Consider the following 16,953-nt stretch of genomic DNA (forward strand, 5'->3'; position numbering starts at 1 on the left):
GACAAAAAACTCCAAATCAAAAGCTACAAAATCGGAAGAATTTAAATAAACGGGATAAAAATAGCAAATAAAGATGCACACGGTCAGCGCGGCCGACCTTCATGCCCTCCTCCCAGCCGATCCACAGGTCTCCTCTGGTCAGGAAACAGGCCACGGCGTGTCTCGCCAGGTGGTGGATCCAGCCCTCCTGCCTCAGCTGCGTCATGATGGCGTCGATCCACGGGAAGCCCGTCCGGCCCTCCGCCCACTTGGCCAGCGCCTCGGGGTTGCGGTCCCACGGGATCTGAACACAGATGGGGTTGCTCTCCATCTTGTCGAAGCACGGGTTGTTGGTGGCCGCCGTGTAGAAGAACTCGCGCCACAGCAGCTGACCGTAGAGCGAGAGGGGAGGCGAGCTGTTCTTCTTCACCTGGAGGGGTGAAGAACATATATATATATATATTATGTATGTGTATATATTTATTATGTATGTATGTATGTATGTATGTATGTATATATATATATATATATATATATTATGTATACTATATATGTGTATATATATATATATATATATATATTATGTATACTATATATATATATATATATATATATTATATATTACACACTATATATATATATATATATATATATATATATATATATATAAATGTAATATATATATATATATATTTATTATGTATGTATGTATATATATATTATGTATGTATATATATATACACACATAATATATATATATATATATATATATATATTATGTGTGTATATATATATATACATATTATGTATGTGTATATATATTTATATATATTATGTATGTGTGTATATTTATTATCTATGTATGTATGTATATATATATATATATATATATATATATTATTATATATATATATAAATGTAATATATATACATATAATATATATTATTTAACATATATATTATTTTATATATATTTAGGGTAGATCTCAAAAATAAAAGAAATGTGGCATGAATGAAAGAAGAAATGTCACAATGTGAATATATCTTCTAATCTAACAGTGTTGGCCTAAATATAATACAGTTTTTGGGGGCCGTTCCAGTAGTTCGTGGTTCGGGTACGATCAGAGGCGTTTTCCCGTGACTCACCTTCCTGTAGAGGTCGGTGAGTTTGAAGTAGAAGAGGCGACAGGACAGGCAGCCGAAGCGCAGGTACGGGCTGAGGCCCGTCGGGCTGGCGAGCAGCGAGTTGGCGTTCATTCTGGGACGCTCAAAGTTGGCGACCCACGCCTGATGGAGACAATGAATGACGGCGTAAATATTTATAATAATTCCCTCTCCATGATAGCAGCAGTTTAATGCGATGGAAACCATTAAACGACGAGACAGTGAGAAGTTTAGGCTCCGACCGACCTTCCTCTCCAAATGCCTCTCGAGCCGCGTGAGGGCTTCGGTTTCCCCCCCCGGCCACACGGCGGAGGACAGACCTTCGGTGTCAAAACCTGCAGGGACCGCACGCCACCCAAAAGGGAAATCAACACATTAATGCCGCGTCCCGTTTACCTTCGGGGATTTAATGACACAGAAGGAAGACAAACGTGCTCATAAACCGCATTAATAAAACAGTTATTATGGCGTTCAGGTACGGTAATAAAAAACCCCGAGCTACTGACGTGGTCCAGCCTGGCCCCCCCCCCCCTACACACGCACACACACACACACACTCACCCAGCTCCTCCAAGGAGGGGACGCCAAACTTGTCGTCGTGGTCCTCGGACAGCGGCGTCCTGCATTTTCCCATGACGTCGGCCGTGATGGAGTCCGCGGGCGTCTCCACTGAATCCATGCGACTGATGAGCGTCTGGAAGCGCTTGTAGGTGAGAGGGGACTGACCCCCGTTGAGCTCTATGATCCTGCAGGAGTGGAACGAGCACAGAGTCAAACAACAATAACAACGATAACAACAATGTTTGTTTCGTAGGCGGCTTCAAAGCTCACCTGTCCAGGTCGTAGAGCGTGTGGGAGATGCGAACCGTCACCTCCACTCCGGCCTCACAGGCCAGCTTCTTGATAGCCGCGTCTCGTTCTTTCCCAAACGGCTCCGAGTCGTACTCGTAAGACAGACGAGAAATATTCCACTCCTAAAAGGACATCGGAAAAAAAAACGTTAGCGACGGAACGATGGCGAAACCGGTGTGTGGGGGGGGCGGCGGCTTCGGCTTCGACGGGTCGAATGAGACGTCACCTTGAAAAGTCGGGGAAAGACGTCGGTGGGTTGTCCCCGGATCACAAACAGTCGAGAGTTGAGCTTCCGGAGGCTGGAGTCCAAGTCCTCGAGACTCTGCAGCAAGAACCTGGAGGCCGAAAGAGACGGTAACCATGTAGGATATATACATACATTTCATTAAGTCACACAATGTCCCCTTTTTTGTTCCAGCTTCAACATCACAAGAGTTCCAATATAATATATAATATATATATTTAAATAAATATAATAAAATATAAATATTATATATATATATATATATATATATAATAAAATATATATATAATAATAATAATATACTGTATATAGCTTTAATATAAGCTTTTATATAATATAAAAGCTTTTTTTCCAGCGTCAATATTACAAGAGTTCCTATATTAAAAAAATTAAATTAAAAAAATAAATATATATATATATATTTAAAAAACAAAACGTTCAGAGCAACGGGTTGGAAGTGTGAAAATGCAGAAATGTTCATTAATCCCACCCCAAAATATTTTGTTTCTTAATCGAATGTAAGACGAGGTGATTTCAGCCTGTTTGAGTGTCATTTTAAGAGTCTTTGGTCTCAGAATTATATCATGAATCTCAATTATTTGGGCAAGAATAATCCCAACATAAAACATCCACCGATGCGTAAATGAGGAGATTAATACTCTTTAATTCACAATACTAGATACTGTACTTTTGTAATATTTTTTTTAATGAATGACCTAACACGCAGTTTTAGTTTCATTTCATTCAGTGTTCTCCACGAGTGAGATTATAAGAAAAGAATTTAACCCTCCACAAATGGAGGTTCACATTCAAAAGAAAGCCCCGTGGACACTGAAATTAATCTTTCTACAATGAGCTGATGATAACATATGGGGAGAACAGAAATTACGTAATTGTACTGTAATCCAGCCTTTAAAACAAGGGAAAGACAACTTTTATGCCATATTACAACATCCAAAATCTAAGACGATATCCAGTCTGATATCATATCGATATAATATTGATAAACTAAAAAAAATATCCTTCTATTATTAATAAATAGCGCACCATAAAAATGCTAAGTAACGGGCACAGTGTGATTAAAAACAAGTGAAACAAACTTGCCCGTGCGTAAAGGTGTTTGTGGGCGTGGAAAATCAGCGTGATTACGTCACCGCCCCACATATGCTAAAGTTTTTTCTGCAACAAATTGACTACACAGACAAAAAAAAAAAGAACCTCTAAATATTAGTTTTCTTTGTTCTAACTTCATGTGTGTAAAGCTCACCTCCACCTGTTGATCCCGACGTTGGAGGAGCCTGCGAACCAGGGGTCGAGGATGTAGACGCAGCGGGCAGAATCCGCTCCCAGCAGAGAGTCCTTGAGCGACGGGTTGTCATGGAGACGCAAGCCCTTCCTGAACCAGTGGATCGTATTAATGACCATTACTCAACTGGACGAGTGCTTTTTTTTTTTTTTTTGTGTGTGTGTGTGTGTATTTTTTATTTAGACTCGCTAATTAAAAAAAAGATGTATTCCAATAAAAAAAATAAAAGGTGTAATTTCGGAAGAAAAAAGCGCGTGACTGTTACGTCGACGTGCACGCTCCTGCGTTTGCGATCAACCTTGCTCCAACAGAAGCTTTTCCATTGTGTCGAAGAATTTAAAAACCGTTGGCCGCTGAACCATTTGGGCACGAGACGGCTCTCTCTTTCTCCGAAAGTGTGACGGGCAACCCGGTGGGCTTTAGGACCCGGTTCGACGAGGGAGGCGCCGTAACCTCGTTTCGCCTTATACCGATGAAGAAAAGAAAAGATCGTATATTTTTGGACGAGTACTTAAAACGCGTTTGCAAGGCTTTAACTCTGGAAACGTTACTTACGTGTAATTAAGTAACAGAGTAAACCGACGACGCCTGTGATTTAAAAGTAGTTGTCACGACCCACGTTAAATATAATTACAGCAGGGTTTTTTTTGTGTTGTAAAAATCGTCGTCCTAAAACAGCCTGAACAAGCCCGGAGCTGTTGTGAATCCTTGTCGGTGCCGTAAGAGTCGCCTCGCGCACTGTCAGTCCACGAATAAGCTGCTCAACCCTCGGCGCCGCGCCTACAAACTCCTGACTCCGCCCACACACGAGGACGCGCACTGGCTATGAGCTCCGTGATTGGTCGAGCGCCCTGCGTGGGTTTCCTCCTTCGTTGTCACGTTTCTGCAGCGTGCTTTCCAAAACAAAGTTATTACGCCGGTGACCTCTTATTTACCACGAGGGGTCACGAGCGTAATAACTTTGTTATGCCCAAAAAAAAAAAGGCCAATATGCCAAACTGGGGGAAAAAAACATCTTAATTATAAGGGGAGTTCAGCTGGAAGTGTATACTTTAATTTTATATAGTATAAGTATATTAATATAAAAAATAAATATTTGTAATAAGATAAGATGTGCACATACACTTATAGATACATACAGTTGGTATAAAAGCATAAGCGTTCAAAAAGCATCCTGAATACACACACTGGCTTGTTTACCATGAAAGTACCCGGATCAGCACATGAAGTCGGGCATGAGGAGGAGGGGGCGGTCACGCGTCCGTGTGCGTGTGTCTGCGTGTGTCATCGCAGCGCTGTAGTTGTAGCTGACGCACTTGATGTTTGCGGACAGAAATCAGTTGCACAGTTCGTTAGAAACTGATCGAAACTCCCAAATCGATTCAAAGCTGCAGCAGGTGAATGTTCAGATTTTGGGCTTCGATTTAAGAGAAGATTATTACCAACATTTGCATTTCTTATTACTTTTGCCTTATGATTTGCTTATGATTTGCACGAAACCTTTTTTGTGTGGCACTTCCTTTTATTAAATTAAACTCGTGACTATTCATGCGGACCTTGTTTATGTTTATATTTTATTTCATTTTGTTGAAATATCACATTGTGTTTATTTTCTTATCTCAGTAAAACACTTTGCCTTGTTTTTAAAAATAATTTGACTAATATTACCTTCTTTATCTCCCTATATCTATTTCAGTGTTTCTGTAGGTTAAATTTATTATATGATCAATATTATCAGAAGCAGTCGTCGTTCACCGTCCCAAACTATCTTATTTTATTTGCATTTGATGTTTTTCCAGTGTCAAAATAAGAAATGCATCACAATATTCCTTTACATAAAACGTGTAGTAATTGTGCAAGACATAAAATGTAGTCTGTAGAAGTAGCACCGTCTTTTGGCCACTAGGTGGCAGTATAACCTCGTCTCATTACCGCCTCCTTCTGTGGCAGGCGATAACTTTTAATGTTAAATGATTATAATAAGTTGTTATAGTGGATGCTGCACTTTTGTTTCTTAGTCTATTACACATTGTGGGCCAATATGCCCACATAATTATGGTATAAGGGCAATTAACATGTTGTAACTCTTAATAAAGTACAATTCATGATACAACATGCAATATAAGTCATAGTTTTGAGGTGTAACCCTAACCCTTAAGAACAAAATACACAGTAAATAACATGTAAAAACGAGCAAAATGCTCTATATTATATAATTCAAACACACGGGGAAATAAATAAATAAAAAAATTAACATGATTGAATAAATTACCAAATATAAAACGTGACTGTGCAGCACCACTACGTGCATGTCCTCACGATGCACTCTGGTTCTCCTGGCAAAATGCTAACGGGAGAATCATCATCCTTCTGCTGTTACCAGGCAACCGAAGCTTGGTACGTGAGGACCACAGTGCTCGCGGAGAAGCAGCTGACAGCTGCCCACCTCCACCGCTCTCACCTGAGTTAGTCAGCAAGATGTGCTGCATTGCATCAAGAGCTGCCGGCAGACTGCAGGAGGGGAAACACCTGCTTCAGAAGAAACTCTTTACATTCACAGGAAGGGTTCTTTATGCTAAATGCATTGCTGTCATTTGCTCAGCATCTTTTTTTTTACATGTGGGGTTTCCTGTGAGAATCAGAATCTCCCCTCGTGTTGACGGGTAAATAATTCAATATTCGGTGAATAATAATCTGCTTTTTTTCATGCAAAAATGTGGAGGCCTGATGTGTTCCCACGTGGAGGGTCGACCCAGCTCCAAAAATGAGACACTCGCACCATTTGTCCGTTCACTTTTCCCCCTGTCAATCACTTGGGGCGAGAGTGGGCGTCATCTCTCAAAAAAAAAAAAAAATCTCTTTTTCTTATCTGTTCTGAGGACAGATGGTTGGGTCCGGCTCCGGCGTACGAGGAGAAGCCCCAGCAGAACGGATGAATCATCGATCCGACCAACTGTTCCTCTCTCATGTTCCTCCCAATCCAAAATCACCCACTCTTTGTTTTTTCACGGCCTGGCAACAATGAAAAAGGGAGGAGGGGAAGAAGAAGTGTATTGTGGAGAATAAACATCATCGTGGACGAAGAAATGCGAAGCCTCCGTCGCGTTGAACAGTATTTATGATCCGGCATTAAAGCTTCTGGAGTACCTCAAGAAAAGACACTTTTCTTACTGAAGATTATCACGAGTGGGAAGAAGCTGCTTTTCACTGCAGCAGGAATGTGTGCACACGTCTCTATATGTGATTAAAGAAAATACACCTTTATACAATAGAAACGTTGTCTTTTATCCAGATTCCTAATAAGTTATTATTATTATGACTATTAACAGAGCAGCAGTGGGAGAAAAGGTTAATTCACGACAATATTGTAGTTAAAATGTGTGCATTTCATTAAAGTTATTTCTATAATAACTGAGGATATAAATAGTACAGCAAGCTGCTTTTCCCCATCATATTAGAATCAGGACGTACGCGAGAGCAAACAGCTGCATGACCTTTGACCTCTGACGAATGACACCGGTGTATAATGTCGGTGTGCTGTCATGCCGTCCCTCTCCTGTTGATGCGTGTCGTCGGTGCGCGTTCTCTCCACCTCCTTCCTCCTCGATGGAGTCATCCCGGAGCGGCTGGTTCCGGTTCACCAGGTGTGCTCTGCTCGAAGGCGGCGGCAGCAGCAGGTTTTTTGGGGTGGGGGTGGGGTCGTCAGCCTCGGTCAGAGCCGATTTGAGACGCGGATTGGCTCCTCTCAGCCCGACGGGGGGGCTCCAGGCTCCACCTCTCCTCCGGAGTCCTGCCTGCGCTGCGCTTGTTGCGGGGAGCGCGCAGGGTTCGTGCGCTCTCGGGTTACGCGCGTGAAGTTGTGGACACATCGAAGACAACCCGGACACTTAAAGAGGAAGTGGCACCGGAGAGGGCTGCCTTTAAACCTCGGACAGCGGCTGAGGAGTGTGCGTGCGTGTGTGTGTGTGTGTGTGTGTGGGGGGGGGGAAAACCCCAAAAAGAAGGTAAAAGGAGTTTGTGGCATTTAATTGAGAGACCAAGCTCACCCAACAGTATGCGGTGCAGCGATGGCAGGCACCGGTAAGACCGTCGTGAGGACGCTGGAGGATCTAACGCTCGACTCGGGTTATGGTGGCGCCGCGGACTCGGTCAGGTCGTCCAGCGTGTCGCTGTGCTGCTCCGACGCGCCTCAGTCCATCGCGCACGGGGGCAACGGCTGGCATCTGACGGAATCCATGCACAGCCGGCAGAACAGCTTGGACACGGTCAACACCGTGCTGGCGGAGGACACGGAGACGCTGGAGTGCTCGGGTCAGTGCGCCAGGCTCACCGAGCTGGAGGACGTGCCATGGAGCCTCGGCGAGGTGGAGGGCGCACTGAGGAAAGACGAGGAGCTGATGGTGGGCGACCCTCCGCCGGAGGTGCTGGCGCGGCTCTCGGCGCTCATCGGCCGCGCGCTGGTGAGGGTGGCCCGGGAGGCGCAGCGGCTGAGCCTGCGCTACGCCCGGTGCACCAAGCACGAGATCCAGAGCGCCATCAAGGTGGTGCTCTCGTGGACCATCTCCGTGAACTGCATCGCGGCGGCCCTCAGCGCGCTGTCCCTCTACAACATGAGCACCGGGGACAAGTTCAGCCGGGGCAAGTCGGCGCGCTGCGGGCTGGTGTTCTCCGTGGGGAAGTTCTTCAGGTGGATGGTGGATAGTCGGGTGGCGCTCAGGATCCACGAGCACGCCGCCATCTACCTCACCGCGTGCGTGGAGAGTCTGTTCAGAGAGGTGTTCAGGCGCGTCCTGCGCAGCGCGCTCGTGGAGAGGGACAACGGGATCCCCAAGTTCACGCTGGAGTCACTGGAGCAAGCCATCAACAGCGACTCGGAGATCTGGGGTCTGCTGCAGCCCTACCAGCACCTCATCTGTGGGAAGAACTCAAGTGGTAAGACCAGTGGAACAGAAAAAAACATGCTTAAATATGAAATATTTAGATTTGTCACATGTGGTGCTGGATGTGTCCCCATGTGATTCAAAAGGAAGATATCTATGTTCCAGGAAATATCTAGAAGCAAGGGGCAATAACAAGTTTTATTTGTGTCTTTTAAGAAAAAATATCTTTATTTTGTTGGGAGAAAAATACTTTTTCCAAGGGATAATCTGCTTGGTGTGTGTAGATAGCCCAGTTGGAAAATGTCCTACGTGTACACAACGTGTGTAATTATGCTGGATAATAACCCCCGCTTGTCTAACTGGAGTATAATTGCACTCCCCAAACAAAAGGACTTGACAGTGCCTTGAATATTTATCACCCTCAGCGGAGACCTCGAGGCCCGTTGCTGTGAAACAGGAACCGGCTTCATGGTTATCAAAGCTGTTTACGGTCGAGGAGGATCAAACGAGCTCCAAGAATGTCCACGTTGTCGGGGGTGCTTTTGTGCAGAAGATATGCGTGTGGTGATTTTAATATTGCATGTGTGCCCCCCCAACACACACACGCACACACACACACACCCTCCCCTCCCGATGGCGATGCTATTACCGTCTCGCTCCAGAAGGTGTAGGCCGGTCGGTGTGGGCCGGCCCTCTCATCCGAAGCCCTGAATGAGCTGGCGGAGACTACAAAGCAGAAGGGACTTGAAATGTTGACCGAAAGAATCACACTGCAGCTCTTTTTGGGAAGTGTTGCAGCATGATCGCCCCCCCCCCCCCCCCCCCTCTCCCCCCCCCTCTCCCTCCCTCCTTTTTGTTCAACACTTGTGGGACAAATGCAGGTTCTATTCCTTCAATAATCCTTAATAACACCAAGACGTCAATAGCAGAAATGGAGGGTTTGAAGCATCTTACATTTAAATGTTTATATATTTCTTTACGTTACGGTGAGCTTGAAGGCGTCGTCACCTCATCGTGACGTGATGCACGTTTCAGCCCCTCAAGTGACGAATGAATCGGGACCGAAAACTATCAATTACTCTCATGAAATGGACTTTAAATGTCAGAGAACAGTGAAAGAGACGTGCTGATCCCAGTGTCCCCGGAGCCCAAAGGTGCCCGACAGTTCATTCAATCTACAATAATATAAAATACTGGACGTGAGGCATTTCTTCTCACACACACACACACACACACACACACACACACACACACTTCTATGTGGAACGCATCATTTCCTGATGGTGCAGAGGAGGTGACAATTTGCACTCGCACAACCCGGCATGATGTCGCTCCTTGACAGTCAGGAAAAAGAAATGTGTGCTCTTTTTTAATATATATATATATATATATATATATATATATATATATATATATATATATATATATATATATACGGGCACATTGCAAAGAAGCAGTATTCGGCACTCAGGTGTGTGTACGTTATCCTTTTTCTACGGGCAGTTTTGGGCCTTTGATTTGAGACCATGTGATCATCCATTGGTCGGTTTAGGCCCTAAAAAGGACCAATGGGGGACGGTTTCCTCTGTCGTTGTCCAACAAACCGCCTTGACTTCCATTTTTTACCATAGACCTCCATCGGGAAAGAGACATCTCCAACTCGTCAGGGTCATTTCATCCTCTTTTATTAGCACTTATTAATCAATTAATTATCTCCGAAAAAAGTTGTAAAATGCAGAATGCCCCGATGGACAAACGGGGTTTCCTGACCTGTTTGTGGAAGCGCTGCAGGTGGAGGCCTCCCGACTTCCCATCCGATCTCCGGCGGGACAGATGACGCAACATAATAGAATCTCGTCGCCCAGCCGGGAGTCGGTCTATTAGCTCAGCGGCGGGGCGCCATGCTCGCCCTCCTTCTCCGCCTCTCCGTCTCCTCCACACCATATTTTATATATCGCGTTCCCTGCTGGAGGGCGGGCGGGCTCGGCGTTTGCATATATTTATTTTTCCACTGTGGTATTTTTTAATAAGCTCCACTCACAGCCGCGCCGCCTCGGCCTCCTTTTGTTGTCCGATCTGTTGTTATAATTTCATCCGCCTGTCTTCGCCCTCCTCCGGGGGGGGGGGATGCAGGGAGGGGGGGGGGGGTGGACTCGCAGATGAGCCGACAGATTGCCGGTCGCTCCGGTGGAGCCGGACGTGATGGATCTTCGCGTCGTGGTAATTTAATAAAGGCTGCAAACCTTTGATCGATGGCTGTGAACTTATGGGGAAGTTTTTATTTCGTGGTGGGGTTGCGTTTCTAGTTTTTTTACCTCCCATGTTTTTTCGTGGCTCGTGGAAATATTGACATCTATTTCATAAGCTTCTCCGGGATCTCCACAAACTCACCTGCAACTGTGCTCCGGGCCAGCGGGGCCTAAATGTTGTGGTTTTATTATTTCCATGGCAACGGAGCGTGGATCCCCTTTTCCTTTTTCAGAGTGTATAGGTGAATAAGGGGAAATAGTCGTTATGAATTATATCCCGACCGATGCTGGATTTTTCTTTTTAAGGTGGATAAAATCTGATGATGATTCATTGGCCGATTTCCTTTTTTAAAACACATGACACGTACAAACTACTAAACATGTAGAGATCGGACATGTGATTTCCTAACATTGTCAGAGAAATTACAAACAAGGGGCGGCCAATACAGCTGCTGATACGCTAATTAATCTCTGAAATAAACTTCACTGTATAACGGACATATTTTCAGAAAAGCGGTGCATCATAAGCGTGGGAAAATGATAACATGAATGAAATAAAGAATGAAAAATGGGATTTTAGATATACAAAGCTACATCAATAATGAAGAGGAGACGCGTGTCGCTTCTGGCTAACGTCGTCGTCGTCGTCGTTGCAGTCAGACTGGAGCTTAAGCGCGCTGCTGTATCTGTCTGCTATCGCGCGTGTTATCAATGTTGTGACGGTTGAATCATAACTGAATTACAGCTGCAAAGAGACATCAAAGACATCAGTGCTTTGGGCTGGAAAGAAAGAAAGTACCAGGATGTGCAGCAGCAGCAGCGTCATCTCTCTTCTTGTTGCTTTATCCCCACTTTCCTCTCCTTTTTATTATCGGCTCCATCCGTTAACCTCTCGACCCCTCGACCCCTCGACCCCTCGACCCCTCGACCCTTACGGGTGAGAAGTCGGTGCAACAGGGTGGCCGATTGGCGTTGGATGAGCTTCGTCTCACACTCGATGGAAAATCGATGGAGACGAGGCTGCAAAGTCACAATGACCTAATCGCCCCCCCCCCCCCGTATTAGCGAATGCACAACAATCCAAGCGTTGCCACGGCGAGATTAGACGACAAACATCTCGAGAGTCGGGAGAGACTCGCTCGGCGTCTTTGATCTCGAACCCGCCCGCGTGACAGCGGCTGTCGGGGGCACGCGGCGTCATTTGATGTTTATCTGTCAGCGCGACACGAACTCAACTGTGACGCCTTCAGGGACTCGGGAAGGCGCACCACTCCTCTTTTAATTGAACTTTTTTTTTTTTTCGTGCTATATTTCTTTAAAAAAAAATCATTCTTTTGAACTTTTACAGTTCAGATCACAGAGGGGCTTTTGTGTTGTTGTTGTTTTCTGCTTTTCACTCCTTAAAAATAGTTTTGTTTGGGGGGGGGGGGAGGGGGGGGGGGTGCTCTCTGTGTTTTAGAAATAATGAAACTCGTTTCCGTGACGACACCTATTGCGACACCTATTGATGTTTTGAGACTCAGACGTTATTATATGAGTCAAGCTATCAAACTGTTGTGAAATGTCGTCTTCTCTGTAATTCGGATGTCATTCCTGGACGTTACATCCTCACTTCCTCTCACTTAGTGAGTCAGAGATATTTTTTTGGGGGACTTTTCACGATTGCTTTATAAAAGAATTGTTGGCCGTTGCAACAAGCAGTGTGACTTCCATCGTCGCTCATGCACGCTCTCCTCAGAGAACTTCTAGCTTTGGAAATTAATTAAAAAAAACAAATAGCAGTACGAAAAAGCTTGATGTCGAAACATTTTGGTCAGGGAAAAAAATAAAAATAAAATGTCTGCCGACTGATTGCCCTCTTGAGTTTTAAAGCCTCATCAGGATCGTTTGTTGGAGAACAAATACGCAATTTAAAGATGCAATCATATCACATAGTCAAATGTGGCGTTGTGACTCATTACTTCCCAGCCCCTGTGCTTTTTGAATTATGCAGCGGGCAGATGACTTGCATTATTCCAGCGTTCGTGTTTTCATTGTTTAAAAAGCAGCGTGGCGTCAATCAGAAAAACCCCTCCCTCTGCTATTGTTTAACGCACCCGAGAGAGGATCCTGGAGTTTACGTTGTTTATGTGTGGAGAAAGAAGGGAAGAGAGTCTTATTTCCTATATATTTATATTTCTCACGGTGCTGTTGTTGACAACCGGCTCTCTGCACACGGCACTTCAAAATGAATGAAAGTGACAGGCGCTCATCTCCCCACTGACTTATTTCTTTCCTCCAAAAACCTTCCAACCCCCTCACACTTCCTCGTCGAGCCTCAACTGAAATGTGACAGTTCCTTGTGTGTGTGTGTGTGCATATTTACATATTTTTTTTCTTGTGAGGGTAAAAAAAAAATAAAAAATCTATAATAAGTATTTTTTGGGGAATTAATATGCCGTTGATCGGTGGAAAGTCGGGGCATGACGCCCCCCAAATAAAAGCGCCGCAGTCACCGCCAACAAGGCGCCGATAGCTTCACCGTAGCTGCGCGTGGCTATTAGCGACGACTTTCGTGGATCGGAATATTTTTGACGATTTTTTTTCATCAAATGTGTGCATATTACCTCATTTAAAATATGTGCAAATAGCACAGCAGCACCTTATCATATGAAGGAGGCGATATATAAGTAATCGAAGCGACAGGCGGTCCTTTAACCGTACTGTGTAGCTTATCAAATAAGTAGCTAACGGTGTTGTTGTTTGTTTTTTGCATCTTTTTCATTACGGAAGAGAAAAACCAAATCTCTCTCTCCTCTAGTCGGTAGCCATCTCGGCCCTTTCCTTCTTCAAGCTGACATCTCTTTCCTTTCATCCTGGGTTTTCGCTGTCAAGTTTCTGAGCACTTCCTGCAGAAACAGGAAGTCTGTTGTGTGTCTCTCCGTCGTTGACGCCTTCCTGCACGGCGGGGGGGGGGGGGGGTCACATTCTTGCGCAATGCGAACACCGACAGTTAGCCGACGTTTCCCAGCAGCCCCCATGAGCACAGATTAGTGCATATTATTGTTATTATTATACTATAACATGACGACTTGGCTTCCACGAGTCGAAGCGATTAAAGGCTTTGCAAGAATCAACAAGAACGGGCTTTTTCTCATTTATTTTCATACTTGTCTTTTATTTACTGTCGTGTTTTTTTATTTTAAATGTCACATTGGACATGGAGCACAACAAATTGAATTGAATTGGATCCAACCACAGGGAAAGAACCTTTATTGGAGCATTTCTACCAGTATATGATGTGTGGTGGTGGATCCCACGGACTTATAAACCCATCATCTGTCAGTCTGCACTGACTTGTGTAATTCTGGTCTAATTCTAGTGTAATTCTGGTAAATTATGTAGCAAGAAGAGCTTCTAAATACAGTGAGTCTCCTCTTCCAGCGTGCAGACTGAAAGATTCCAGCTGTTTGAATAGACTGTTTATAGGTCAAACAACTTTAGGATTCATTTATGTTTTACTTTATTACATTTTAATCAGGTCTACAGGCATCAGGGACACACTAGTAAGATGTGGACACCAGCAGGGACGCAACTAACGATTATTATCGATTAATCTGACGAATGTTTCTCAATCAATCCATCAAAGGCTGGAAATGGTGGGAAATGTCCATCCCAGTTCCTCAAAGCCCAAAGCAATATCTTTGAGTGGTTTGTCTGAGTCTAAAGACATTCAGTTTAATATGATACGAAACAGTGAAAAGCAGGAAAAATCTCCATAATCAAGAGGCTGAAAACTGCATTTTGTGCCATTTTCGGCATGAAAAATGACTTCAACGACGAATTGAGGAAACTGTTTATCTGTTGATCGACTAATCGATCAATTACTTGACTCATCAGTTTCTGGCTGTTCCCAGGTGGCGATGGGAAATTACACTCCTTTGCTTTGGGGAGAGCCATCTGGTGCCACTGTGACACAAGAATAGGCCAAAGATAGGGGAGGGGGAGGGGCTTCCTCAGCATTCTGGGTTATGTAGTGTATAGAGGGGGGCGTGGAAATACCGTTTGTGGCGAAGACCCACACATCTACTAATCTTAGACTGGAACACATCCTCCCTCAACCACTTTAAAACGTGTGTGTGTGTGTGTGTGAGTGTGTAGGCAGCATCACCTCCTCCACCGACATAAGAGACGTGCAGGAGAAAGCTTTACAAGGACGACTTCTGCTCCGAGCAATCGGTGCATTTAATGAGACATTTGATGCCATCTCTGCGTGTGTGTGTGTGTGTGTGTGTGGGAGATTGGTTTAAACTAGCTGGTGGAGATTGACTGTCGTAAACAGCTAAAAGTATCATTAAATGGCTCCAAAGATACACCTGGGTGCATTCGCTGCCCCAAGGCGATGACATTTAAATACAGTGCATCCGGAAAGTATTCACAGCTCGGCACACCTATTTCTGGACAGTTTCTCCCATTCTTCTTTGCAGAACCTCTCAAGTTCCATCAGGTTGGATGGGCATCGTCGGTGCACAGCCATTTTCAGATCTCTCCAGAGATGTTCGATGGGGTTCAAGTCAGGGCTCTGGCTGGGTCACTCCAGGACATTCACAGAGTTGTCCCGAAGCCACTCCTTTGTTATCTTGGCTGTGTGCTTCGGGTCGTTGTCCTGTTGGAAGATGAACCGTCGCCCCAGTCTGAGGTCCAGAGCGCTCTGGAGCATGTTTTCATCCAGGATGTCTCTGTACATTGCTGCATTCATCTTTCCCTCAACCCTGACTAGTCTCCCAGTTCCTCCTGCTGAAGAACATCCCCACAGCATGATGCTGCCACCACCATGCTTCCCTGTAGGGATGGTATTGGCCAGGTGAGGAGCAGTGCCTGGTTTCCTCCAGACATGACGCTTGGCATTCAGGCCAAAGAGTTCAATCTTTGTTTCATCAGACCAGAGAATGTTGTTTCTCATGGTCTGAGAGTCCTTCAGACGAGCTGTCGTGTGCTTTTTACTGAGGAGTGGCTTCCGTCTGGCCACTCTACCAAACAGGCCTGATTTGTGGAGTGCTGCAGAGATGGTTGTCCTTCTGGAAGGTTCTCCTCTCTTCATTGAACAACACTGGAGCTCTGTCAGAGTGACCATCGGGTTCCTGGTCACCTCCCTGACTAAGGCCCTTCTCCCCCGATCGCTCAGTCTGGCTGGGCGTCCAACTCTAGGAAGAGTCCTGGTGGTTCCAAACTTCTTCCATTTCCAGATGATGGAGGCCACTGTGCTCATTGGGACTTTCAATGCTGCAGAAATGTTTCTGTACCCTTCGCCAGATCTGTGCCTCAATACAATTCTGTCTCGGAGGTCTACAGATAATTCCTTGGACTTCATGGCTTGGTTTATGCTCTGATATGCAGTGGTGCCTTATATAGACAGCTGTGTGCCTTTCTAAATCATGTCCAATCAACTGAATTTAGCATTTAGTGGACTCCAATCAAGTTGTAGAAACATCTCAAGGATGATCAGTGGAAACAGGATGCACCTGAGCTAAATGTTGAGTGTCATGGCAAAGGCTGTGAATACTTACGTACATGTTATGTTTTCGTTCTTTATTTTTAATAGATTTGCAAAAAATTGCAAAAAACCCAGAATCGCAGAATATGACCCAGAATCTTCCGACGTCCCTCGCACTGCTCACAAAGGCAGAATATATATATATATATATATATATGTATATATATGAGAGCATTATGTTGTGTCCTTGTTTCTGCTTTTATCACATTATCGTCATTTCATAAACACGTTAAATAAAAAAGCCGTCTCTCTGCTTCCGCACATATTAAAGGAGATAAATCCTCGGGCTTCAGAATGTCCCAGAGGACGCCATCGGAAAAAATACAGTCTTGTTTTTTTCTCCGGCTTGTGTTTGCCATTGCATGCATCATCAGGTGTGTGTGTGTGTGTGTGTGTGTGTGTGTGTGTGTGTGTGTGGGGGGGGGGGGGGGGGGGGGGGGGATTTTCTTCCTTGTAAAAAAATGAATATCTTTAAATGTCAGACTGACTAAACGAGACATTTGAGAAACCGTCGTCACTATTTTTTTGGGACTTTTTAATGGCTACTCTCTAAAAAGCTTTAGTCACGGCACCTAAATACGATTGCGCAACTCCAACAAAGTTAGATGGAATCCAATGGATGCCGGGAATATAAAAAAAAAGAGGGTGAATATATATACTACAGGTCGAGCTGGTGAACTCCTTTAAAGACAGAAGCTGGAGGTCCCCCCCCCCCTCCCACCCGCCCCCCTGCTGTGAGGAAGTAG

At 44.8% G+C, this 16,953-nt stretch overlaps 2 protein-coding genes across 4 annotated transcripts in view; one reads left to right on the forward strand and one right to left on the reverse strand.

The window, feature by feature from the left end:
- Positions 1 to 4,299, reverse strand: part of LOC117726012 (cryptochrome-1-like) — a 6,348-nt gene extending 2,049 nt beyond the window's left edge. Inside the window, exons 1-8 of the mRNA XM_034525982.1 lie at positions 4,101 to 4,299; positions 3,507 to 4,008; positions 2,222 to 2,330; positions 1,975 to 2,117; positions 1,705 to 1,889; positions 1,390 to 1,478; positions 1,126 to 1,266; positions 98 to 409 (exon numbers count right to left, since the gene is read on the reverse strand). Of these exons, the coding sequence (XP_034381873.1) occupies positions 98 to 409; positions 1,126 to 1,266; positions 1,390 to 1,478; positions 1,705 to 1,889; positions 1,975 to 2,117; positions 2,222 to 2,330; positions 3,507 to 3,664 (1,137 nt within the window). The 5' untranslated portion in view covers positions 3,665 to 4,008; positions 4,101 to 4,299. The remainder of the gene's footprint in view (positions 1 to 97; positions 410 to 1,125; positions 1,267 to 1,389; positions 1,479 to 1,704; positions 1,890 to 1,974; positions 2,118 to 2,221; positions 2,331 to 3,506; positions 4,009 to 4,100) is intronic.
- A 2,831-nt stretch (positions 4,300 to 7,130) lies between these two features.
- Positions 7,131 to 16,953, forward strand: part of LOC117726010 (ankyrin repeat and BTB/POZ domain-containing protein BTBD11-A) — a 117,623-nt gene continuing 107,800 nt past the window's right edge. For all 3 annotated transcript variants that reach the window (XM_034525978.1, XM_034525979.1, XM_034525980.1), the window contains exon 1: positions 7,131 to 8,477. In XM_034525978.1, the coding sequence (XP_034381869.1) occupies positions 7,613 to 8,477 (865 nt within the window). In that variant the 5' untranslated portion in view covers positions 7,131 to 7,612. The remainder of the gene's footprint in view (positions 8,478 to 16,953) is intronic.

This window comes from Cyclopterus lumpus, chromosome 23 (assembly GCF_009769545.1).
Source record: "Cyclopterus lumpus isolate fCycLum1 chromosome 23, fCycLum1.pri, whole genome shotgun sequence".
In the NCBI taxonomy this organism is placed as follows: Eukaryota; Metazoa; Chordata; class Actinopteri; order Perciformes; family Cyclopteridae; genus Cyclopterus; species Cyclopterus lumpus.